General features: G+C 38.0%; 1 protein-coding gene across 4 annotated transcripts in view; it reads left to right on the plus strand.

Annotated features, from left to right (window-relative positions):
* Positions 1-27,030, plus strand: part of edil3a (EGF-like repeats and discoidin I-like domains 3a) — a 254,954-nt gene that overhangs the window by 78,966 nt on the left and 148,958 nt on the right. For all 4 annotated transcript variants that reach the window (XM_017695575.2, XM_017695577.2, XM_017695576.2 and 1 more), the window contains exon 4: positions 13,423-13,551. In XM_017695575.2, the coding sequence (XP_017551064.1) occupies positions 13,423-13,551 (129 nt within the window). The remainder of the gene's footprint in view (positions 1-13,422; positions 13,552-27,030) is intronic.

Below are 27,030 nucleotides of genomic sequence, written 5' to 3' on the forward strand. Positions count from 1 at the left end.
GTTTCCTCTGTTAGGGAACAAACTGTAGGTGAGAAGATGGAAAGTAACATGTGAATAGAATGAATTTCCCTTTTCTATACAATATGTTGTAGACATATTTCGCATTTAAGAAGATTTGACAGGTTACTTATTATGCTACTGCCATGCTGTGCTTTTGCTAGTGAGCTGCATGCTAGTAGAAGGCAAAGATATGATCTATGTTCTCTCCCTGTGATGTGCTTCACCACCTCTAGAACATGTGATCACCTATTTTCAGGCCTATGCCATATTTATAACATGTCTTAATAATATATATGTTCCTTTTAGAGCAGCAGTTCTGTCCTCGAGACTCTAGCTGCTGCAGGTTTGATGTATTTCAGTACCATAAAATCATATTCTTGTATGCTAGCAATGAAAGTTTATGAACTACATCATTCTAATACTCATCTCAGATTCCTCTGGGAATGCAGTTTCAGTCTTAAAAATACATAATAGTGAATTCTCTTTTGATACAGTTTTTGTTGAACAAATCACACTCAGGAAAATCTGAAGACTTTGGAACTTCATCAGGTGATCTTGTGGAAGCATAATGGGCTTTTATGGCAATAGGGGACCATAGGACCACAGCATCCGCAGTCCATAAGTGGACAAATAACATTGCCTGTCAATAGTTTAGCACCTGGCTTTTCAAAATGTTTTTAATAAATGACCAGTAAATAAGTTAACAAGTTAAAAAGTAATCAGCTGGTTTTATTTATTGGTTGGCAATATTGTAGAATATTAAATAGAAATAGTCTGCGGCTTTTATTATAAAATTTATTTAGATCCTTTCACTTATCTTTGTGAAAACTACAGAATTACAGAACAACTTAGAATAATATATTTTATACGAGCACTTATCAGCACCCAGGCCCATCATCTTAGCACATTGATGATTCTTAAATGGTTAGAGTGAGCTCTAACACGCCCTCTATACCAGTTAAAACAGTCTTAAATAGATTATTTAATAAGATGCTAATTTAATAACAGTCCAGGTGTTTACATCACCTTTGAGCCAAAATAGTTTCGATGTGTGCTTTTTGTGCTTTTAATAGTTTAATGAAGAAATCGGTCAAAATATACCCGAAATATTAGTAACTAGCTTTTCATACTTAAAAAGCTCTTGCTCTTGATATTTTGTCTTACTTATTTGAAAAGTAACAGGGAAAATCAAACATTATTTGTGAAAAGAAAACAAGGTGTTTCCAAACTTTTTAAAGGCTGTGTCAGGCCATGAAGGGAAGCTGGCACAGCTGGGACTCGAACCTGATCTCAGTTGTTGTTTGCAAGACTGTACTGCTAAGCAATGTTTTTCCTAGGTGCCTCCACAGGGGACAATAAAGCAAAACATTGAAACCAGAAGCTTTTTGAGGACACACAGCTTTTAAACTAAAAACTGCTTTGCTTTTGAGAACCTTGCCTGACTTCTGGGTACCTGCTATACCAATGCTAGACTCCACTATATTAAAACATGCAATGAGAAGTCAAGATGGTAACCTCAGATAAAACGACAAGTCAAGGAACCCTTTGTCCTTTCTTTCCTTAAGCTCCAGACAGAAACCTTTCTGCGACCTTTTAGTTTTGGAGCCAAAACATTGCTGGAATTTTCATTTGATTGGCTCTGTTCTTATCTGGTCTGTGTTCTTGGTCAAACAGAGGTCAGACCGGCGATGAAAGCTGGGCAGCACTCTGCCTTCTATTCTGACATCACGGTGACATTTACAAGGCATTTCCCATATTCAGCTTGCCTCGCTCTTACGTCCCATAACTCTGACTTTCCAAGTAGACCTTGAACTTTTCTCTGCTCCATTAACAGATGTGTCTGCCACACCACATGTGTGGATCACTACAGTTTTACCTCTTTTGACAGGGTTTATGCCTTTTAAGTCATGGATGCCTCCTGCAAATGTCAGCGCATCTTATCCATTTTGTCATGGAAGAGTGGAGTCGAGAGAGACAGAGAGCTGAAAACAAATGGAGACACTCGGCGCCAGAGATTTGTGGGTTTCGAGCCCCAGTCAGTATCAAATTGATCTGGCCAAGATGAGTTTTTGTGGGCAGTAACCAGTGAACTGCTGGTGACTTCATCTAAAGAGGCTGATAAAGCAGTCCTCTGTAAAAAGACTGAGACCTAATCAGGCCTGTTACCCAGCACACACAGCCAGTTGCACTCAATTCCCAACTAATGTACCTGCAGAACCTCAGTGAAAGTGCAGGGGTGCAAAGTGCCATAAAGTGCACAGTGGGCTGAATTACTTCATTCGGAATTCAGCTGATGCATTGAAAAGAGTGCAGATGAAGGTCACGATGAGAGAACAAGGGTAGAATGATATCCAAAGCAAATGAACACAGTTTTCTTCAGTGTTGTAAAATAGATTATGGCAGTGGTGACACAGTGGAGCCAACTCTTATCCGGGGTGTAGTGTGTGGTATAGACACCAAAGCCACTTTATTAGAAACACTCAACCTGCAGATGCACAGTTAGTCAGTTGCATAGCCAAACATCATCTTGTAATGAAAATATTTGGGGACAACAATGAACAATTTTGGGTTAAATATGGGTGGGAACATGAACTTGTGGTGGGAACAAAAGTGTGAAATTTCTACACCTTGTGAGGGCTGGAGCTCAAAGTAGTCATGAGGTAGTCATAGACAACAGGCCTGTCATTATCCCATAGAGATAATATAAGTTATCATGGCTGAGAATTCTCCAAACAAACTCTGATTAAGTGCATAGACAAATGTTGCATGCAGAAAAATAGCATTATGCAGAAAAATAACATTATGCAGAAAAATAACATTATCTCCTGCATGACAAAAACAGTTCCATTAACTAACAATAGAGTTTTGCTAGCATTTTTTATATACATGTGTGAAAGTAGAGTAAACTCCATAAAGGCCAAATAATACAATCCAGCTTTCTATAAAGTACTACATTCTATTTAAAATAATTTAGTAAAGCGTGATGTTGTTGGCCTAACAAATGCAGAGCAGCTCCGGCGCTGTACTAACATAGGGTGCAGACACATATAATGAGGCTTTTATGGGATAAGAACAGAAGCTAAGACTCATAAGTGTGACTTCATATACAAAACAACTCTGATATTTGTGCTGACATGTTTTAAAATGTATTTAATATTGTTTTAATTAATAGTTTATTAATTAATAATTAATTAATAATTATTTTTAAAAATAAGAAAAGTGCTGAAGTTAGAGTGAGTGACAGAGATTAGTTGGAGTCGGTGTGGATTGGATGCTTGTGCTACACGTATGCTGAATTCTGTGTTATGAGATCACATCTAGCCCCATAAAACTAATGCAAAATTAAAGACTGCTTCCCATCTGTTGCTATGAACAATTTGTGTTAGCTATGGCCATTCATCAGTGGTCAGTAACACTCCTGGCTGGATATCTGATGCCCATCTGTTGACATGCACAATTTGTCAGCCACTCGCTACCCCATTTATCATCAGTCAGTGTTTTTGACCACAAGATCTATTGATCAGATATTATTTGGGTGGTAGACCACTCTCGTCCTGGCAGTGACAATGATATGTGTAAAGGCCCCTGCAGTGAGTGCCTGATACACTCATACCAGTACTGCACACACACACACACATAGACTATGCATCTACTACTACCATTAATGTTTAGCGAATATTCCTTCACCCAAATAATATGTGGTCAACAATTAGGGTTGCCCCCTTTTCCAACAAGTCTGAATCAGATGCCTTTATGCCTGAAGATTAATTAAAACTAAAGACACAGCTGTGCTTGTATTTTGACAGTACCACTGCCATCGTGGTTAGTTCTTCAAAACACGCTCATAGCTTATTTAGTGAAATGTTGCTTTATTTCATGATCTATATGGGCATTTTTAATTTCTTCTACTTATTTTAGACACATGTTGTGACTTCTGATAGATCCTTTTATCATTGGCCATTGGGTTAAAAAAAAAAAAAAAAAAATATATATATATATATATATATATATAATTAAGCATATATATATATATATATATATATATATATATATATATATATATATATATGCTTAATTACACAATTGGCCTATACTTGTAAGTGTGAGGGAGGAAGTGGGGAGTGACAAAAAACTGAACAGCATACATTTTGTTGCTTATTTTTTGTTGAAAGATGACAAAACTGGACTGCCCATAACACAGCCTGTCCATTTGAAAATCAGACGGGTGGTGAATATATCAGTGGTGGCCCAGTGCTCGGCAACTGACCTCTGTTTACTGTTGCTGACAAATTGTGCAGGACAAGCAGAGGTTGTACTACTTCTGCCTTGTTATAATATATATTACTGTGAATAAAAGATACATACATCTAAGCAAAAATGTTATATATATATAGTTATATATATATATATATATATATATATATATATAACGTTATATATTGAGTTCAAATCTCCTTCAGAGGGGCTAGGCTCCTCCTGGGATCCCAAAATTTGAGTACTGATGTGACTTTTGCTTTTAGTAGTTAGCATGGAAAGGTATCTTGAATTTGAGGTTTGATCTCCCTTCACAGAAGTTCGCCATTTCAGTCATTGTAGTCATCCTTTTATGTGGCGGAATCGATGCTTTACTTAAACAATGCAAGTTCAACTGCTCGTTCACCCTATATACTATATGTTAATGGCTGCATTTGTTTGGCGAGACAAAATCATGTAAAATGTGACCTCATTACTCAAAAAGTTACTTAAATAAACGTTTTGAAGTAAATTTGTTTAACTCCTACCCACATGTGATGACAAAAGGCTGCTTTGTAGTAACACTGACTGAACCTCATAAAGTGGCCAATAACAGGAAATGTAAGCTGTTTAAAATAAAATCAAGGGTGAATGTAGGTTCCTTTCAATATCTTTCTTTCTTATACATGGACATGACCTTGCCATTTACTCTTCATTGCAATTGCAGCAGACTCAGCTCCATTCAGTTTGATTCAGGCTTTGGCCTCTGTCTCACAGCCCTGCGCATCATGCTGCTGTTCACTGAGCTGTGCAGAGGCTGGCTGAGCCTGCTTCAGCTCTGACCCTCGCTTTAGAGGTCAGTCAAGGTTACACTAATTACTACTCTGCCTATTTCCAAGCCATGGATGTGACCATTTTGTTGGTTTCTTTGTATTCTATAGAGATGGAGAGGTGTGCAATTATTGCAGTCTATGTGCTTTGTTTAGGCTGAGATATGTTTACATGGTGTGCATGCTAGAGTCATTTGGGTGCATGATCCAGCCAGTGGCTTTGTTAATTCTTTCCACCAAAACACACAATGGTAAAAGTATCTGGTTCAACCGCTGTGCTGTAATTACTGCAATCCGGGCAATTAATTATCTGGATCTGCATTTTAATTACACAGAATCTGCATAAATATACAAATTATGGTGTGCAATGTGTTTATGTATCTGACCCACCCTCATCTCCAAAACAAGAATCCTTCAAACTCTCATGAGACCGCTCTAGAATTTCCCTGCTTGCGGCTAAGGGAGCTGCTACAATCTCTTCGGAGTAAACATGCTGATTTGGGCCCAATTTCCCAACAGCACTGCTGCATAACGAACCCTGAAAATGGTATTCACTCTCCCATATAATGATGATTGTTATACTGTGATGCATTTTGGAAAAAGGAAAACCCTCTACCGTGATTGGTGGGAATAATCTTCAGGAGACATGAAGATTCCTTCTCAGGAAAGCCTGCTTTTCCAGCCTGTCTTTGTTATCAGCCGCTGCCATACTTTTCATTTTTTAAGAGTCCTGGTAGTGAGACTAATCCCCTCCTAATGACATTTGGCTGATTCATGTAAGCAAGCCCATTAGCAGTGAAATGAATTCCCCCACAATTTTAAAGAGGCCACAAATGTTACTATTTTTTTCCCTTTTTTAATTTGAATAAAGAGTTTGCTATAGTACATAAACATTGTTAAAATTGATAAGCTTGCCACTTTCACTCCAGTCCATATGTTGAAATACAGCTTTAAAAAAACAGGTTTGTTTTCAATTTACCATGATTTTGATGTCACAGACACAATTTACATACTCAATAACATATTATCACATACTGTAGACCTAACCTGTAGTAGTTTAGCAACTCATTCACATTGAAGTGATAAAGAGTGTTGTTACTGCAGACGGTATCAAAGCAACAGGAAAAGGGCAACAATGATTAACTGTTGTGTCATCACTAGCTTTTGGGATGTAAAAGCATCATTGCATGTCCTTCTAAAGAATCTATACTGAAGTTTGTTATTTCAGACATTTCTGAGAATTTCAGACTAAACTTAATTTGTTACAGTTCAGTCGGGGCTGTTCTCTAAAACAGGCAATCAGAACAAACTTCATTATATTACTCTTAATAGTATCAAACTAACATGTGGAGGATGTAGAGGAAACATACAGGAGCAAAAACACGCAAGAACAATGTAGAATGATCACTTTAAATGTGGACAGCAGCTGTTGTGTAGAAAAGGCGTTAGGTGATGGATCGTTAAGGAAAACAGAGGACATGCAGCCATGTTTAACCACTGCTCAGGTTTCGCCATGTCACATTTGCGGCTCTCGCTGATTGATTGTGCTCTTTTTGCAATTCGTTTGTGAAGCGACAACGCCCGCGCCAACATCAATCAAATTCCGGCCACAAACACGAGGCCACCCAACAATGGCTGACACTCGCGTCACAAGACGTGAGGACAAAGCTCCTGTTTCTTCAGCCACAATACCCAGCGATGTCTCGGAGGGCCACCATGCAAATATGTACTGTTGCTTCCTCTGCTCGCTCTCTCTCTCTATTCGTCCTTCTGTCGCTCTCTGCCTCTGTCTCTCTCAGCTCGGAATAGCAGAGGCATGCATTCTTCATTAGGGAGCCTGTCAGTGGGCCTTTGTGGAGTTATAGATCGTCATGTCAGAATGCGGGGAAGTGCTGTCACCATCTCCTCAAGGGTGCATGGGCTCAGTAATGGAGTGCTGCCAAAGCCATTATACATGTTCTGTCCTTCTAATTAGCCTCAAACCTCGTTATGGCTGATAGAACGCAGTGTCCAAACTCACTGATGCTAAAATGGGTGGGTGACCATTTTTTTCTTTTATGATCCCAGGGGGTCAGTTTTGCTTCATGTTATATCACCCATCATATTATTGTTGAAATAGCACCCCACACTCATGACTGTAACATCTATTGTGTATAAATTAACTCATTATAATGATGACCAGACAGGCTCACAATGATTCAGTTCCAAAAGATTCTTAGGAGTATGATTCTTTCATCCAGACATTGGTATAATGCATTTGAAAGTGAGTAAATATTGTCCATTTTCCTGTATTAATATTACTACTTATGCAACTAATAATAGAGGCATAAATCTCTGATCACACAATTTAATTTGATTGTGATTTGTTTGGAAGCAATTCAATGCATTGTGAAATCTCAGAATTGACCACGATTTGATTATTTTGGTCTGATTCTGAATTATTGTTATATACAATATGCAAATATTAACTATTTATGCAGCCGTTGAATACACACAATACACACAATAATAATACAAGATTTTGCCAAAACTTTGAAATTGAAATTACTCTGAAGATTTTATTTTGACAAAATCAGCTTATATTTTATTTAACATAATTGGCCATAACAGATTCCAGCTTTCAAAATGGATTGCATTTGACCTGGCCCTTTCACATCTATGCACTGCAATGCATTAATGCATTTTTACACGCATAGTTGCCAGTCAGTCCAATGACACTCCCCATTCCATCAAGACCATGTTACTCTGTTCAAATGAATGAGCACTGCCATCTAACACCATTTATTTACAAGAGCGGATGTCCCCCGTATTGTATGGTGGTCTGCTGTTGTGATAGGCTTGAAAAGATTAAAGATAACTGACTGGAAATTGCTCAGAGAGTGCTCCATCACAGGTCTACAACAATGGAGACAGCAATCAGTGTCTGAGTGATCCACAGCAAGAACGGAGCTGGGCTCCATTATTTGCACCGGGCAAAAAGGTCAGTCTGCTCACCAGTAATGAAAATCTAGGTGGGCACAATCACCACTATAAGTTCTCTGTGAAGGAATTACCAAATGTTAGTGGAGGTGACCAAAAGGGTAGATTGCATCTTCACCAAATTCTCATTTCATTCCATTTTCATTTCTTTTATCTCACCCCAATTTTATAGAGTACTATTACTGCACGACACTCCTTGATAAAACATCACTTTTAGCTTCTGAGGGAAAGTGGACCCTTCATATGAACATCTAATCATTGAGAACATGGCAGGTAAAGAAAATATCAAGAGCGAACCTTTCACTTTAGTAAAAGTGCTGCCCTCAAGATCTCAACAAGACAAGATTTACAGAACCAATTTGGGTTAATGATCATTCGGGTGCCCAAAAAAGTTAAGACAGGGGGCTGGGCAGTATCTCAAAATAACTCTCACAGTACTGTCTACATTACTGATTTTAGTGCAACTCATGTGACCACATGATTTGCATATTTAAAAAGAGATCATTATTGCGAAGATGCTCTGAAATTAAGCTCATCTCTCATGTTCTGATAATCATGCTATTCATCTGAAACATCAAACGCCTTGTAACAATCAGATGTTTTGTAACAATGCCCTGTAACAATCCATCGTATTGTGACAATACTTTGTAACAATCCAGTGTTTTGTACAATGCCCTAACTCCATTGTTGTACAACTGTACAAATGTTCAGATTCTGTAACATACTGTAAATTACAGCAGATTTGATATTTTCCTAGAGCTTGCACATATATATACATTTCAAATGTTCATTTCTTTTGGCTTTCATATCTCAGACTTTCTCTGTTACTTTTCTTATCTGTTATTTATTTTATTTTGTACAATTTTATTTCATCTTTTTTTTGAGTATTTGTTAATAGTTGATGCTCGGTTTAGTATAATTAACCATACATTTAGCCTAACAATAAAACCACCTCCTTGTTTCTATGCTCATTGTCCATTTTATCAGCTCCACTTACCATACAGGGGCACTTTCTAGGGTAGTTCTACAATTACAGACTATAGTCCATCTGCTTCTCTTCATACTTTATTGGCCCCTTTTACCTTGTTCTTCAGTGATCAGGACTCCAACAGTTATTATTTGGGTGGGGGATCATTCTCAGCCCTGCAGTGACGCTAAGGTAGGGGTAGTGATATTGTACAATGTGCTGATAAGAGTGGATCAGACAGATCAGTGCTGCTGGAGTTTTAAAACCCTTAATGTACACTCTATTAAACTCACCTACATAACGCATCTGTTGTTGCACAGTTTGTATAGGTCACCCTCTAGTCCTTCATCAGTGGTCACAGGACACTGTTGGCTGGACATTTTTTGGTTGATGGATGAATCTTAGTCTGGCAGTAACACTGAGGTGTTTAAAAACTCTCCTGTGTCTGATCCACTCATACCAGCGCAACACACACTAACACACTACCACCACCACATCAGTGTCACTGCAGTGCTGAGAATGATCCACCACCCAATAGTACATGCTGTATGGTGGTCCTGAGGGGGTCCTAACCGTTGAAGATGGTGGTTTTAATGGTATGGCTGATGGTATGGGTGCACTCACCAAGAAAATTGAATAAGTAATATACTTGATGAAAATAATTCTGATTCTCTTTTCCACCATGGGCAAGAAATTATCACTTTTCAATCATTGGCATAAGGTCACTTGGCAATCATCAGTGAAATCCAATTATATGCTTTATTGTCCAGCCTCACAAGGATGATGACGTGCATTTTGTTGGTCTTTTCATTTCTGGACACATCAATTATACATCCACAACACATCAATTTTACCTCTACTCTCACCCACCCTGTAGCCACCAGCAGAGCTTGGTCGCACTGTTCTGAAGATTAATCCAGCTATGCCCAGCAATTTCATCTAGCTGGTTTTGACAGCATGCAACCCAGTGCAGCCCCCCTAATGTTTAAAACATCAGGCTTGTATTGATAGGCTGTGAGTTATGTGTCTCGGGAGGTCCTTATGATTTACACTGACCTGCAATGCAGGTACACTGGTGACAGTGAAGAATGAGCAACTACTGTAGCAGAATATTTCCTTTTTTTTTCTCTGATGTTACGTTGTAAGCTTGTATTTATATTGCAGGCTCGTCGTCCTTATCCCATTTTCATCTAAATGTGCATATTTTGTGGCTACTGTATTCAGAGCAAGCTACATGAAATGCTCAGAAAATGTAATAGCAGTAAGTAGCAAGTACTTAAAAAAAATGATGTGTTAATTAATGCTTAGGAGTCACTGTTATTACCAATTATCAAAGCATGGTGTGATTTGATATTATTACTTATGCATTGTTGATTGAAACAAGCTGAGAAATTCTGTCAGTGCTTTTAACTGACACCACATTCATGTATGTAAGTAGATGAGCAGAGATTTTATTATGATTTGATTTGATGCAGTTATTGCTATTGTCTCAAGAAAAGGAGAGAAAAAATAACTGTACTTTGCACTTTTGAATGCTCTTGTCATTGTTGACATCAAAACTAATGCAATAAAGTTAATGCTGAAACTGTCAATAGATAACGCAAATTAAATGTAAATTACAATGTAATTTAGCTAACTTACCATGTAAAGGCATAATTATTATCCATTATAGCATTATGTCAGCCCACAAGAGCACAGCTGGTTTGTGATTAGGGCACATCTTAGCACTGAAAACCTGAATAATCTCCAGCCTGGTTGTGTTTTATACATTATGTTCCTATAATGTAATTTGTAAGGCATTTGACTGGCCTACAAAGTATCTACGTAATTTCTCCAAATTATTCCAATGTTTATTTAAGCATCAAGATTAAAACAAAGTGGATCTAAACAAATTCAAAACAATAACTTCCAGCTAACACCAAACACTTACTAATTGTAAGTTAGTAAATTAAGCTCATTCAACTTACCAAATGCCGTCCAATACAGCAGAAGTTCCATTGCTTCAGGAGAGTTACTTTCAAGATATTTCATTTTCTTTTTCTTTCTAATTAGGCCATCACCAGAAATGCTGTGAATTACAGTAGTCCTGTTTTGAACTTGAAGATAAAAGGGCTGTGCCAAGGTGAACTCCATTTTTGCAGCTTCCTTTGTCTCACTCTTGCCAAAACTGAGGAGGTGCCATGGTCTACTGCCAGGTTATGTTAACACATTACCAGGAGGTCCGTTCAGCCAGGACTGCTACTACTGACGGAGCTGTGAGTTCAGCAAATTATAGAGGGTAATTCACTCAAAAATGTTATCTAGCAGACTCATACTGGATTCAAATAACAGGTTTTGATAATATTACCTCTAAAATATAATCTAGCTGAAATAGGGCATTAGAAGTAACAAAACACCCCTGGGTCGCATTGCAGACCGCATTAGAAGGTGATCAGAGATGTATGTGCTGATGTACATTTTGTCAGGGAAAAGTACAATCTGGTCTCATCTGGTCAAACTGTTTGCGTGTAACAGTGTGGGACTTTAATAGTAGACTTACTTTCATGCAATGTCTTTTCAATGCAATGTCTTTTATGTAGCATTGTCCATATATCATTATTTGTATTATTTTGACTGCTAAATAACCTCATAATTCATGTATATAGGACAAGATGTATCTGCCTTGAAAAAATGTAGTTTACTACAAGGTAACGGCATTCATTTTTGTCTTAAACTTGAGCTCCTAATATAGGTATGTTGCCAAATATAAAAAACAACTCCAGAGGTCTATTCTGAGTTGTTTTCATCCATCCATCCATCCATTTTCTAAACCGCTTCTCCGTCAGGGTCGCGGGGGGATGCTGGAGCCTATCCCAGCAGTCTTCGGGCGAAAGGCAGGATACACCCTGGACAGGTCGCCAGTCCATCGCAGGGCAGACAGACAGACACAGACAGTCACACACTCACACCTAGGGGCAATGTAGCATGTCCAATTGGCCTGACTGCATGTCTTCTGGACTGTGGGAGGAAACCGGAGAACCCATTTGTTTTGCAATTGTATGAGTCAGTACAGAGAGTGATCAGTATTTACTCCCTTCATCAGGACTTGTTAAACTCATATGTGGCTGTATTGACCTGTGATGCGTGTACACAAGATAGAATTTGACCGATAGAGAAGCGCTGGATCACACTTTGACCTTTTGACACTTTCATGTTAATTCTCAGTCTTGCTTGTGTTTGGTCAGCGAATGTCCGAACTAACAATTGCTGTGCTTCAGCAAGATGCTCCTTTGGCAATAGCTCAGCCAGTGCCACAGGGAATGAACACACGGTACTCATGATCGGCCTTGCGCCCGAGGCAGCCCCCGGGTGACCTATACAACTAACGCTCATCTCTATACTGTCTTTTCTTCTGTCTTTTTCACACTTTTCCTCTTCGTTTCTCTGTCACGTTCAGTCTAACTGCTTAATCTGAAACTTGAACGCAGTTTGTTGTTTACTGACAACAATGAGGGGGCATCACCATCAAAAGTACAGTTGCAAAGTCAAAGAGCACTATTAATGTTTATTTATTAATTACTATTTAATTTCCAGTCAAAACAGCAATTAAACACAAGTTCTTTCAAGTACAATAGTGACAGGAACAAAGCAGGAAACATGTATTTAACAGAAAAATACATAGAAACTTCAACAACTAAAATTTTCAACCTTTACTTTTATAATATCTTCAGGTAACAGCTTCTTGACAGTGTCACAAGGATGGTTAGAAAGATTTTTTAGAATATGAAACAAAAGTGAAACTTGATTTTCTCTCACCTCTCAAAGAGGACAGCTTTATGTACTATTTGACTGATTGGACAGTTGTGGTGGTCTACCAGGGTATTAGAAGTCCCATTTCTTCTAATTAGGAAACTTCTTTTGACTTTCTCCTTCCTTATACAAATGGATTGTCTTATCTTTAATGTGTAAACAAACAGAAAAATGTGTTCTTTCAATCAAATGTAAATGTACGTTCCTATGTAACTACTATGTACTTACATTGAAATAGCACAAAAAGGCAATAATATAGTTCTCAGGATTTGACTTTAACTTCTGTCAAATGCTGTTTAAGATGCAATGATAATACATTTACCCAGAAATGTAACATTTATATCTTTTATCATGATATTTTATCCTTACACAATTTTGTATTAATCTACACAGCGAATGCAAAATATATTAAGCTAAGGCGATCTCGATCTACACAAATATGTCAAAACATATTAAGCACAGACATCTTAAATGAATCAAGGCATCTTCCAAAAACCATCTGACTGAGCTCTATAGGGCTTTACAATGAGCAATATATCATAGTACTAACCCCACTCTCTCCAAAACAAGAAAATCTTTTCATCTTGCCCTTTTATTCATTGCGCATTTGTATTTGTGTTCCAGGACCGTGTCATCCGAACCCGTGCCACAACGGAGGAATGTGTGAAATCAGTGAGACCTACCGAGGCGACACCTTCATCGGCTATGTCTGCAAGTGTGCACCTGGCTTCAATGGCATCCACTGCCAGCACAGTAAGAGCAATGAGATTTTAATGAAAATTTGCAGCAGTGTAGCTAATAACATACCATGTTAACATCCGGTGGCTATTTAGTTCTGGCAAAACCACTGAGCAATTTTAACAATACTCAACTTTTTACTCCGCTGTAGCTCTTGTTTTGTGCAACAAGACAGATGTTTCAACTTGCCTGTTTTTTTTTTTTTTCTTTTCTTTTCCTGGAAATCCGTCACACATATGGAGCAACGCACCTTGTTCAAGTGTTATGATTTTTCCAAACTACTGCTAATGTGCTTAGCCAATATTAGTACATCTAATCCAGCCAACTGATAACTTGTGAAGAAATTAAAAAACTGGAGCAGCTGTGAAAGATTGTGATTGAGTCCACTGGATGGTAGATCTCCAGCAGGAAGGTCGGCGACCACTGTTCTGTGGCGTCACTCCATAGAACCCTTTTGGCACCTTTTAAGGTGTTTGCATGTTTGAATGAATGACTAAGCAAGCATAAGCTTGTATAATAGTTTATGACTAAAGATGATTAAAGCTCAGGCCTAGTTGTCTGCTTCTGAGAAGTCCAAGCACCCTGCTTATTTTATATTATTGCAGTTTCTCACTGCTTCCTTTTTTGTTCTTATTTTCTTGTGAGTACTTACTAAAAACCCACTTGGCCAGCTAGGTTCATATTACATAGCTAAAGCTCTGAATGTAATTGATGTGGTCTGGTGGCCACCACGCTGCATGGAAACCATTTGGTCTGGAGCACTCTGGGATGCCACAGTGCTTGGCAAAACATATTCTTGTGTGTCATACTTTGATAAATAACTAGCTTTATCACTGCAACAGGTCTGGTCTGTGGAACTGGGGAATATAGCAGCTTCAGAGACAAGGGGATTAGAGTCCTCTGTCTTTTCTGTAATGGTGTAGTCTAAATCCATTCGAGGGGTTTTACCACCAGCTTGACATTCAATCATCACATCTAACTGGGTAGTTTGTTTTCTTTGAAAGTTCCTCTTGTTCCAGCATCTCCGTAAAGGATGCTTTTGTCAGCAGGTGGAATGGTATCGCCACAGCCTTTGTCAGGTAGGAATTAGTCAAAGTGCTGAAATCGCTCTCTTTGGTGAAGTGCTCTTAAAAAAAAAAAAAGATGCGTGTCAAGCGCTTTGTGCAAGAGCTGCACATGACTTAGCGCTATTATGGAGTTACAGTGTGTTGATGTATATCAGTGAGTGTGAGTGTAGCAATGTATTTCACTCTTTGCTGGGACCATATTCCCCCTTTTAAAGCAGGTTTTAATGCTGCATTTATTTGAAACAGTAAAAGAGTCAAAAGATGCAGCTACTATTTTGTTCCTGTTGTTATTGCTAACCAGGACTGTTGTCGGTACAAAAAAGGTGACACTTTATTTTGAGTTTTCCTTTTAAGATGAAACAAATACTCAACAGACTCTCTGCAACATGTCAAAAACATATCACTGCTGTTGGAAGAAAACCTCATATCAACCAAATGGTAACTTGCCAGGAGAAGGAAAACACCTACTTTACTGTTAATGTATGTCAATGGAACCAGACTTTTTCCAAGTCATTTTGGGTCATTTATTTTGGTCCATTCATTATGAAATTTAAAAAAGAGTAACAGACATTTTCCTACTAGGTCAAAAACGGGAAAACGTCAAAAAGGGAGATACGAGGTTTTGATCCGACAACAGCTATATGGGGTAGGGTAAGATTTTGGGTTGAGGTTAAGGTTAGGGTTAGGATTAGGGCCAGGGTGAGAGTTTTGTTTTGGGTAAGGCTGAGTAAGGTGATGTTTTGCGAAATGGAAGTAACATAAAAACCATATATTACTGAAAGTAATGTATTTAGAGTACATCTACAAGATATTTACTTAAAGACTGGACACACACAGTACTATACAATGATAAGGCATAACATTGTTTCTACACGCATTGTTCATTTGATCAGCTCCACTTACTGTATAGCTGCACTTTGTAGTTCTACAGTTACAGACAGTAGTCCATCTGTTTCTCTGATACTTTGTTACCCCCTTTTACCCTGTTCTTCAGTGATCAGGACCCTCATTAACCCTCACAGAACAGGTACTATTTGGGTGGTGGATCATTCTCAGCACCGTAGTAACACTAATATGATGGTGGTGTGTTAGTGTGTGTTGTGCTGGTCTAAGTGGATCAGACACAGCAGTGCTGCTGGAGTTTTTAAACACCTCTGTGTCACTGATGGATGATGACAGCAGATGAGCTGTTGTCTCTGACTTTACATCTACAAGGTGGACTGACAAGGTAGTCTAATAGAGTGGACAGTGAGTGGACACAGTGTTTAAAAACTCCAGCAGCACAGCTTTGTCTGATCCACACATACCAGCATCACTGAAGAACAGGGTGAAAGGGGGCTGATAAAGTACGCAGAGAAACAGATGGACTACAGTCTGTAATTGTAGAACTACAAAGTGCACCTATAGAGTTAAGTAGAGCTGGTAAAATGGACAATGAGTTTAGAAACAAGGAGGTGGTCCTAATGTTATGCCTGATCAGTGTATATACATGTGTGTGTGTGTGTGTGTGTGTGTGTGTGTGTGTGTGTGTGTGTGAATAGTTTAATTACAGAGCAGAATTACAGAATGCTTTGATAAATTGTTTTGCTCTCATAGTTCATTTCATACAGTTAGTATGAGTTCAGTATGTGGCTTGTATTGCCATTATATTGCGGCTAATAAACAGCGCTGCAGACGTCATACTGCCGCAGCCCAGCATTATTACCCATTATTGACAAAATGTCGCCTTACATGGGCCAGTTTTAAGGACATATTAAGCGAGGGAAATCAAGTTCATGTTCACACCAGTGAAAATAAATAAATGAATAGGAAGAAAAATGGAGGATAATAACAGCCATTCGCTGTGACTGTTCTTTCCTTCCCTTCAAGCGTTTTATGAGTGTCGGGCTGCTAGGAGTGACGCTCCAATGACTCCATTTTGAGAGATTTCTTCTGAACTTGGCTGCTGATCATGCCGCATGTGGCCTGTGTTGCATTTTCTTTGTGTTTTGCAAGATGTTTGGCTTAATCTGAACCAAACTTATGGTTTTCTCACATGAGGTTCAGAGAGGAGATTGCAAAAAGCAAGCGCAGGATATAAGCAGGCTTTTTAGGCTTGAAAGCTCAAAAGCTGCCACAGTTGTCAGACAGAGGCAATTCTGAGACACTGTTTTATTGAAAAAGAAAATATACCATCCATTGCAATGAGTCAGAACTCCTCGTGCCATTGTTGTTTTACAGCCTCCCCTCACACTATACAACGTCCATTAAAATCAAAGACAATCTGCTTTAAAAAAAAAAAAACAGGCTGTCTGTTTGTAATGTTGTCGTTCTATTTGATGGATTGTTTTGGATTTAATTCTTGCCTGATTCTTATTTATTTCAGGAATCATTTTTTGGGACTGCAAATATTGATTCTGTATGTTTACTGCAGAGCAGGATTGCTGCCTTTCTGGCCTTTATGTGAGCATACTTTAAAAAATCCCACCTGAAGAAACTGATCTTACGCAATGCGTCAGATCACATCAGGAAGATGGACTATTTTTCTTGTTTTCCTCAAGAACAGAGTGTTTCTTGAGAAAACGTGAACTTTCCTGCTTCTGACAGACTCCTGTCAAATCCCCCAGTGCGAGCCTTTCATTTCTCACCCCCTCAGGTCAGCGTCAGAACGAGGCGCTTTTTTTAAACCAAGACCCAAAACCTGCTATTACTTCCTATTAAGCTACAGCCATTTATTGGGTTGAACGACTGATTTAATGCAGCGTGAACGGCTGGAATGGCTGGAACGGCTGCCAATTTGGATTTTCGCTCATTAAAGTAAGATTGGGGTGGGGGAAAGAAAAAAAAAAAAAGAAGATGCTAAATATCTTAAAGTCACCAAATAACAAAATCTTGTGTCTGGGTAATTTCTGCAATTAAATGATAAAAGAAATGTGATAATTGTTCTCTAAGAATGACAGCTTAGCAGCCTTTGTTGTGGGCCATGCGCAGGCTTTTTAATCACCAACAAGCTTAATGGGGAAAGATAAAATTGAGTTAGTGGGGGATTTTATCAAGGAACAAGCCCAACACTCAGTGCGGGCTGCTTTGTCACAAATGCAAATGGCTTCAGAAGACTGGACTGAAGACTGGAAAGCCAGAAGGGAAGTAGGGAATGAAGGGAAGAAATATAAAGGAAAGAAGCGACTGTGATGAACTGTAGAAGTGGAAGATCTTGAACTCTCCATGTGTACATTTACATTATTCAGATATTCAGACAGAATATAATACAAAGACAACCTCAGTAAACACAAAATATCATTTTAAATTATAATCCCATTTAGTGAATGAAAAAGGTCATCCAAGATCAGTAGGACCTGTGTAAAAAGGTAATTGGCCTGTTAGTTATTCAATAAACCAATTAACCAAATTTAGTTGATTGTTGGAATCAATTAGACATATGATTACTTCCAGTCCAGTTGAATTTAAGTATCAGTTTAAAAGAACCTTTCCACTAATAAGAAGAAGGCTTAAAGGTCTCAGCACACTCTACCATGAACAAAAGAAATTCTGAAAGAGATCTAAATGAAAGTTATTGATATTTCAGGCTTATAAAGTCATTTTAAGGCCTTGGGTCCAACAAACCACAATGAGAGCCCTTATGTCCAAATGGAGAAAATTTCAAACAGTAGTACATCTTCCTGGAAATGGCCAGCCTAGCAAAATTCCTCCAAAAGCACAACAAAAACTTATGCAGGAAGTCACAAAAAAAAACAGACAAACATAGACCTCGCTCACCTCAGATAAGGTCAGCATTCAGGATTCCACCATTAGACAGAGACTCAGCAAAAATGATATCCATGTAAGGTTTACAATGTGAAAACCACTTCTAAGCAAGAGGAACATAAAGGCTCATCTCACATTTGTCAAAAAATGCATTGATGACCTCCAACTATTTAGAACATTTTAGAAGACAGGCATCCAGTTACATCTGGCGTAAAGCTAAAACAGCATTCCACAATAAGAACATCACACCTGCAGTCAAACATAGTGGTTGTAGTGTGGGGATTCTTTGTTGCTTAATGACCTGGGTGACTTGCCATAATTGATGGAGCTATGAATTCTACCCCCTACCAGAAAATCCTGTAGGAGAATGTCTGGTCTTCAGTCTGTGATATGAAGCTAAAGCAGCATTGGGTTTTGTAACAAGACAACATTCTTTTTGTCTTTTATTATATGTTGTATGATGATATGAAACCATTTAGCGTGACAGATATGCAAAAATAGATTAAATCGGGAGCAGGGTAATTACTTTTTCATAGCATTGTACAATAGTTTTTGAGTTCTCATGGTTCTATTTCTATACATGAACAAACACTGCCGTTTCTAAAGAACCCTTGAAGGGGAATGCTTTTTTGTTCCCTAAAGAGCCTTTCAGTGGATGCTTGGATAAACACAAATTGACACCACTCAATTAAAAAGTTCTTTAAGGAAGCAAATGTACTTGCTTTTAGTAACATAGGCTAAGTACATTCAGGACTACGCACAAAATATGTATTTCATTATTTTAATGGTGCACTTGATCTTAAGTAGTATCTTTAGGTCATTGTTTTTATTAGTTCGTTTAAACTTTGCAACATTAGAAGGCCAAGCCAACAAATGTGGTCACCTTTATTTTGGTGGTGGGGGTTAATTATTTACATGTGAGACTTTGTGTAGCGCTTTTCTTAATGACTCCTCGATCTTAAGTACTTTATCTTATTTCTTTTGCGAGACCATAATAAATTCTGCAGCGTTCCATAACTCGGGGGCAATAGCCCAACCCTTGCAGTTATTCAAACACCAACCTTATTCACTTCTGCAAACATGCGACCTCCTTTTCCATTAGCCATCCTCTTTGTGTTATGGATATTCTTGTCTGTCTGCTTTCTGCCTAAGCTGTTTAAATATGATCTTATTTCTTTCTGCTCCTGCACAGCCCAGGTGTACATGGCCTAAATCTAACATTTAAGCCTCAACTCTAGCATTTTGCCAGCTTGTTCCTCTAACCGTCAGCCTTAAATCCAATTTCACACCTGTAGGCATCATCTTAAGCACAAGCATGCTGTGTGGAATAGAAGGTGGCAAAGAAAGAACAAAACTGGGACTAGAAGGTACAACAGTATGTAGGGGGAGGCAGTTCAGGATCAGTATCAGGGTCTTGTGAAAGAACACTAGAAGGCTAGTAATATTTGCTGTAATCTGATGTTACAATCTTAAAAACAAAGGTGCCAAAGAGAGTTCTTTGGATCAGTGCCACAGATGTTTTAGTCTCTTAAAGAATCTTTCATGGATGTTTGATTAAAACGACATTTTTGTCCATGAGATGTGCATAAGTTTTAAGAACTTTCATAAATTGTAACAGTTCTGTACCAATTAAACGTTTTCCCTGAACTGTACGTCCAAACCAAGAACCGTTTAGGAACCTTTGTTTTCAACATTATGTTTTAACATTACATGAGATGTGTGGTATTTTTGGATCTGACAGAGAGGGTCTGCGAGTTCCATACAAGCAGTTTAATTGGTTTTAAGTCAAAATAATCTGTTTGCTTAAAGTGAAGCAAAACAAAATTGAGTGACTTCATTATTCTTTATTAACCCCAATTGTAAATCAACCTGCGCCCTTTTCCTTTCTGAACAGTGTATATGGTTGATTACAGCATTTATTTTACTTCTACTGAAAGCATAGCACATTGCAATGAAAATTAGGACCATGTGCTTAAATCTTAAAAATCTTGTTTTGTGGAAAGAAATATTAATTTTCTAGCATCAGCAGAAGAAGAAGCACAAATGTAGCAGTGATTCCGCTATAACAAGTGCTCTTTATTCAACACACCAGCGAAAGGGGCACATACAGCACAAAGAACTTGAGTTGGAAGTCACTTCTAGCCTCCTTTGTGACCCTAAACTAAACTAAACTAAACCCTCAACCTGATGCATAACAACACAGTAAACATTCGCATAACTAGAAGTAGAATAACATCCATCCATCCATCCATCCATTTTCTAAGCCGCTTCTCCTTCAGGGTCGGGGGGGGTGCTGGAGCCTATCCCAGCAGTCTTTGGGCGGAAGGCACATTAAACAATACAAAACAAAAAACTAATAACATTAAACACAAGAAGTCCCGGTGTTGGAGGGTGCATGCTATCATGGCCTTTTGCATCTGCCTAGTCACACCTCCATAATCTCAAGCGTAGGCACCAGCTAGTAGCAGAACACGACAGTACTTTACATTTTTGCAAGGTGTTTGTCATTTCTTTACCTCAGAACACATGGAAAATATTGGAAGTCTGGACTCATTAAAACACAATGTAAAATAAATATGAATGTAATTCACAATATTACGATGTTATTACAATGTTTTTAAGCACTTTATTGTCTAAATACATTTAAATACCACAGAAAGCAACAGTAATGCTAAGGGTTAATCTGAGCTGCAATGAAAGATTCCAAATGCTGGTGTTACAGTTGATCTAATAGCATTATACACTGACCGGCCGCTTTATTAGGTACACCTAATGTAGTAAAGGTACACCCTGCTAGTAAAAGGTTGGACCCCCTTTTGCCTTCAGAACTGCCTTAATTCTTCATGGCACACTTTCAAGAAGGTGTAGGAAACATTCCTCAGAGATTCACAGTTAACTTCAAAAAAGGATAATTATGCATGTGTAGCTTCATTCATTGAGTCACTCTTAATTCATTAACTGAACTTAAGTAGGTGTACCCAAGGGTATAAAGAGACTGGACTGCACCAGAACTGAAGTGATGCACAAGATTATTTGTAAGTTAAGTTTATTTATTTTTTGATGTAGTGGTTGTTTTGACAAGCATTTCACATTTTGCTGGAATCCTTGTACACTGTCGAGGTAAAAGGCTTGTTTGGTAGTTACAATGAAAGTTCAGTGAACCTTTAGGAGATTTTTCTATACATGGTGCTATTTTGGCTACATCTCTTAATTACTAAAGCAATTCAAGAGATGTTTTTTTTTGTTTATTGCTCAGAAATGTAAGAAAACTGAACAGGTTTCAAGACTGAGATTTATTTGGAACAAATCAATCAAAAAGTCTCCTAATCAACTATTTTGCTTATACTATTTGCACAACAGAATTGTTAATATTATGATTTTTTTGGTAGAATATATAGCCTAATAATTACAAAAAAACTTTTCTGTTGAAGTTTGCATACTTTTATATGAATATAGCACTGGGAACTGGTAGAGCAAATATAGTTATATTTAGATCTTTTTCCAGTACATTACATGGGCATATGGCAGAAGTGTTTGTGGACTGAGAATGTACAGCAACTGTATGCTGCCACACTGCAAGATACAGATTTGCATTCCTGCGTCAAAGTTTGTTGGAGTCAGGTTTTTCCTGGTACACGGCAAGAGAGCATCTACAGTAAATAGGGTGTTATGAAATCTCTCTGGAGTCTAGCTCCAAGCTGCATGACCTGCACACCATTTGCCTGTCTAGTCTGAAAGATCTAAAGTTCATTTGATTTCATTAGGATACTACATTAAAAAAAATCTAGTTTAATTTAGTTGCTAAATTAGCCCCTTGCTTATTTCTTTTAGCTTTTTTCCTCCTTGAATTTGAAGGAGCCCAATGGTAGTTAGCTCTGTTTGAGCTAGCACTGTTATTACACGTTGTATTTGGGTGTGAAGTCCCAAGCTGTGTTGTCATTACCACAATGATGGGCTGCCATGTTCCCGCTGTGGCCGTGTGCAGATTGGCAGACCCGGCATGTGCAAAAAACGGCCAATTATTTTAATGAAGCGTCATGACAAGCGATCGGGAGGCGAGCGAGAGTGTGGGTGGTGTGTGTCAGGGTTGAGGGGGTGCTGGGGTATAGAGGAAATGATTCAAAGCACATTGAGGCTCACTGGTTATCCACAGGCCTTTTCCATAGCCAAGGACCCAGCATGACTTCTAACATGATCATTACCGCTCCCTGACATGACTCAGTTCCATTCAACACGGGCACTAAACCTTGTTTGGTTACAAGGTCAGCTTTCTTTTTTTCCCTCTTTTTATTTATGTGTCAAGCTAGGAAGCACAGTTGTACACCTAGAGGCCATGGAATCCTACTCATAGGCCAGCAGTTGGAAAAGCTGGTAGAAAAGGTAGAAGAGTCTCTATATAATGACTATCATAAGCATCATGCCTTTTGGAGCACTGACTGAAACATAAGGTTTATGATTCTTGAATACTTTCTTTGCTGTGGTAAGAAAATTGTAAGAATAAAAAGTTCCACATGGAGCCAAAAATATTCTTTGGAGAAATAGAAGGACAACACTTATGTTCATAAGGAACCATTCAATCGACATTTCAATTGATGAACCATTTTTTGAATGAGATTTTCAAGCATGAAGAATCTGTTCAAAATCTAAAGAACTTCCACATAATGTAAAGTATTCTAAACCAGTGAAAGGTTTTCTTTTTTTTTTGGTAAATCCATGTTAAGAACTTTTAATAACCTTGGTTTTTAAGAGTATACAAGTCCAGGCCTGAAATGAAATCTAATATTATGGCTGATATCAGTCTTCAGAGAAGGCCTACTGATTCTGCGAAAAAGAAAAATACATGCCCGTCATTTGCAGCTCATTTTTATTTCGTATAATCATCAGGCTTGTCATGTTCAAACTCCACCAGTACTGTAGTAATTCTCTACTTTCATTGTCAAGTTTTACGTGGAGACACAAGAGTTTAATGCTCAAAATGCTCAATAGAACATTGGGCCTCATTCACCATTATCTTCCTAAGTTGCTTCCTAAATTTGTTCTTGAGAAAGATCCTAATAAAAAGTTTGTGTCAAATTCATTATGTGTTCTTAAACCATATTATGGCATGCGCCCGCCTCCCGACGACGGCCGAGAGAGCCGGCAGAAAGGCAGGGCCCGAGCACTCAGTATGACACTCCTCGGCGAGGATGCCAGGGAGAGAGCCACGAGTGCAGAGGGGGTGGAGCGCAGAGCCCGAGCTCCCCCGACGGACGCGAGTCACGGGAGTGATAGCAGGAGGAGGATGACACTGATTCAATTGGACCGGCCTCTCTGTCCTGCATTTGAAGCTCGGCCGCACCCCCTTCTCCACACATAATTATTCGCAGCTTTGTACTCTTGAGTGTGTAGATTCTGTTCTTACTTAAGAACAAATCCCAAATAAAAAATTGTGAATGTCAGAATCTTCATTAAAACTGTAATGTGGGTTTTAAGAAGAAATTTCTTGTTGAGAACAGTTGGTGAATGAGGCACATTATTCAGTCCAGTATCTAGGTAGATACAGTGTTTTAAGGAGCTAAACTGAAAGCCAAACATGTCAGGTAAACAATCAATATACTTAATAACTGACAACCAATCATATTTAGATTTCTAATGGATTTTGTGAGAAAATAATTTCCCTCTAGGCCTTCTGGAAGTTGTAGATATGTCACTGACTGTATAAGTGGTAGTATTACCTATATGTATAAGTCAGATGTTAGATGTAGAAGGTAAAACATACATTAATATGTCGTGCACAAATATCCATGTTAATGTTTAATCTAGACCAATCAAAAACTGCTTCTGTGATGTCCATTAGCTTAGTGCTAACATGCTACTAGAAATTGACACTATCATAGAGATGTTTTTGTCTTTAATTTTGACCAAACTGAAGGCCTAGCTTTAACAGTCATGGTTCACCACTGGTATAAAGAAATGTTCATCAAACCCAATATGGTCTCGGTTTGTGAGATCCATCAGCTGCTTCAGGTTCCCCAGAAAAGATGCCAAAAGGATTGAGAAAAACAAGGTTAAACACCACGTTTCAAAAGAGGGCATCTTCAGTGGGCTGGGTTACACTTTGACTCTGACTCACAGGACACCTGAGCTTTCGTATCTGCCCAGCAGCCTTGTGGAGGATTTAATTTCCACTTTGATCAATAAGCAATTTTTGCCCTCCTTTGAAATATGCTAGCGGTTGTATCTGATTGATTTGAGGTTAGGCAGCATTTAGACATTAAGCCTGATCTATATCTGATTAGAATCAACAGGTCCTAGTGTGACTTCGCTTGAAAGGCTGGCAGCTTTAAAAGAATTAGTGTTGGGCTCCCTTGGGCGAGTGTGACTCAGCGGGCAAAGGCGTACACCTCCTTTTACAGAAATGCTATTATAAAGTTCAGAAATAGAACATGTCTGAGCACCTTGCTCTCCATTCATGCTACTGTGAACTCTTTTTATTCTTTTATTAACAGTCTGGTATTAGGCTATAGGTTCAGAGGGAGAATGAAAGCTTAGTCTTCTCCGTATGTCTGGTTACATTCATTCCATCGTCACTGAGGGAACAAAACCTCTGTATGTTTTTGTAGAAACATAAACGTTGTTGCATTGAGACTTAATTCTAAACTAAAATTTGAACTGAAATAAATAGAATCATAATCATTATCAGTGTCAAACAGAAAAGCAGCATTTTCACATATAGGTTATTGTAATAAATGGAAAATTCTTAAAAATGCTGATCCAAAACTTTCAATTACTACCATACTTTTGCTTGTAAGTAGAAGATGATTTCATCTGAGATTTAATATTTTGGCATAACAATTTTCATTCATTTTTATGTGTTTACAAAGATTGCATAGCTCTTGTATCCCTTTGGGGTTAATAAATGTGCCACTGTGCCAAAGTAGTTTCTCTGTGTCTTTATTAATATCTTTGTGAAGAATTGTAGAAGTGTAGAAATACAGTTCAAACATTTCTTGAAGAGCCTACCTTTTTGATTCTAACCATCAGGAGATCATAAATGACCCACACATCCAGAGTTATAAGCCAATGAATACAAGTTGAGATAAACACTATCTGCCTCTCACTGTGTGTAACTGGTAGAATTGTGTCTCCGTCATCTGCCTCTCACTCATAATTGGTGGATTCATGTTTCCATCCATATCTTGCATGAAGGTGTTCTTAAACATTCATATTGGTAACCTTTCATTTTTTGTTTATTCACCTCAGACACAGGTGATATTTGGTGTGTAAAAAGTTTAGAGTTGCTGTCGTTGCCGCAGCAGTTTTGGCAAGTGGCAATGAGGATAACATTTATTCACCATTATATACATACATTACATACTTTTGTGAACTTAAGACTTTGGCAAACAATTCAAGCACCAAAATAATTCATTCACGTGAGTAAAACAATTTCTTTATTAAGAATTCCTAAAACTGGACTTCAATATTTTTTTCTTTAGTGCCAAATTACCTCTTTAGGTCAAAAGAGACTTGTCCTAGAGAGAGCTGAGATTGTTCTGAACATTTTTGTTATCATATGAAAGTGCCACTAAAGGATAATATATGCAAAAATCAAGAAAATGTCCTTGGGCCTCATAGTGTTAAATACACAATGCAAAGAAAAAAATGCTGTCAGAAAATAAAAGCTCAGGTTTGGAGCATGAAAACTTGTCCATTTAATATTTAAGTTTCAGAAAATATAAGGGGTAGGTGATGTGTTGAAATGGTGTTGAAATACAGTCATACACAAAAGTTCAAAAACCCCATCACATGTTTTGTTGATTTCCTAAGTGAAACATAAGTCAACTCCTCTACACAGGGAACAAATTGAAATATTATTATTACTTAACCATTTTGCTGCACATTTTAGCAAACATGAAATGTTTTTAAGCTATCAGTATTTAATAGTCATAGACAAGGATTCCTATTGTTAATGATTTCTCAGCATTTTGAGTTTCCTGGACTTGTAATAGTAAGTCAACAGAACAATAATCTATGTTTTATATTTTGTTCACATTTGAAATAAAATAGTTTGAAGTAATGTGTGAACATAGTTAAAGTACTATTCACTCCCCGTGTATAAGGTCCACACATGACAAATGCTGCAAAAACAGCCTGTTATGAATTTATTGTTTCCACCTATTTAGCCTAGAGAAGTTTAGCCTGGCTTATTTACAATGAAGTTTTAAAAAAATACATTTTAGTGCATACACATGCTATAAGTGGACCTATCCACATCCAAGAAAACTGCAAAATCAATTAATAGTTAATGTACTATCTTTCATGGTAATAGTCAGACGTTATATGAAAATTCACTATTGTGCATCCAGTGTTTTATAGGAAGATGAGAAGACCATACAGACTCAAACCTAATTAGGAATGTGAATGGGATGTAAATCTGCTTAATTTTGTAACTAACTTTATGTTAAGTTATGTGATTTGACTGCAACAAAACAAGTAAGGAAGGTCAAACACATCAACCGGCATTCAGCAATTATATTTACATTTTAATACGGCACATAAAGCATTGTGAATATCAGCGCGCTGGATCAGATAATGTTGGATCGCTTCCCTCATGCAGAGATATTCTAAGTGCTGGACCTAAAGGCATGATGTGATACTCGTTCAGAAACAGTGTGAATTTCTAGCCAGCTGAGGTGGTCAGAAA

Source organism: Pygocentrus nattereri, chromosome 20 (assembly GCF_015220715.1).
Source record: "Pygocentrus nattereri isolate fPygNat1 chromosome 20, fPygNat1.pri, whole genome shotgun sequence".
Classification (NCBI taxonomy): Eukaryota; Metazoa; Chordata; class Actinopteri; order Characiformes; family Serrasalmidae; genus Pygocentrus; species Pygocentrus nattereri.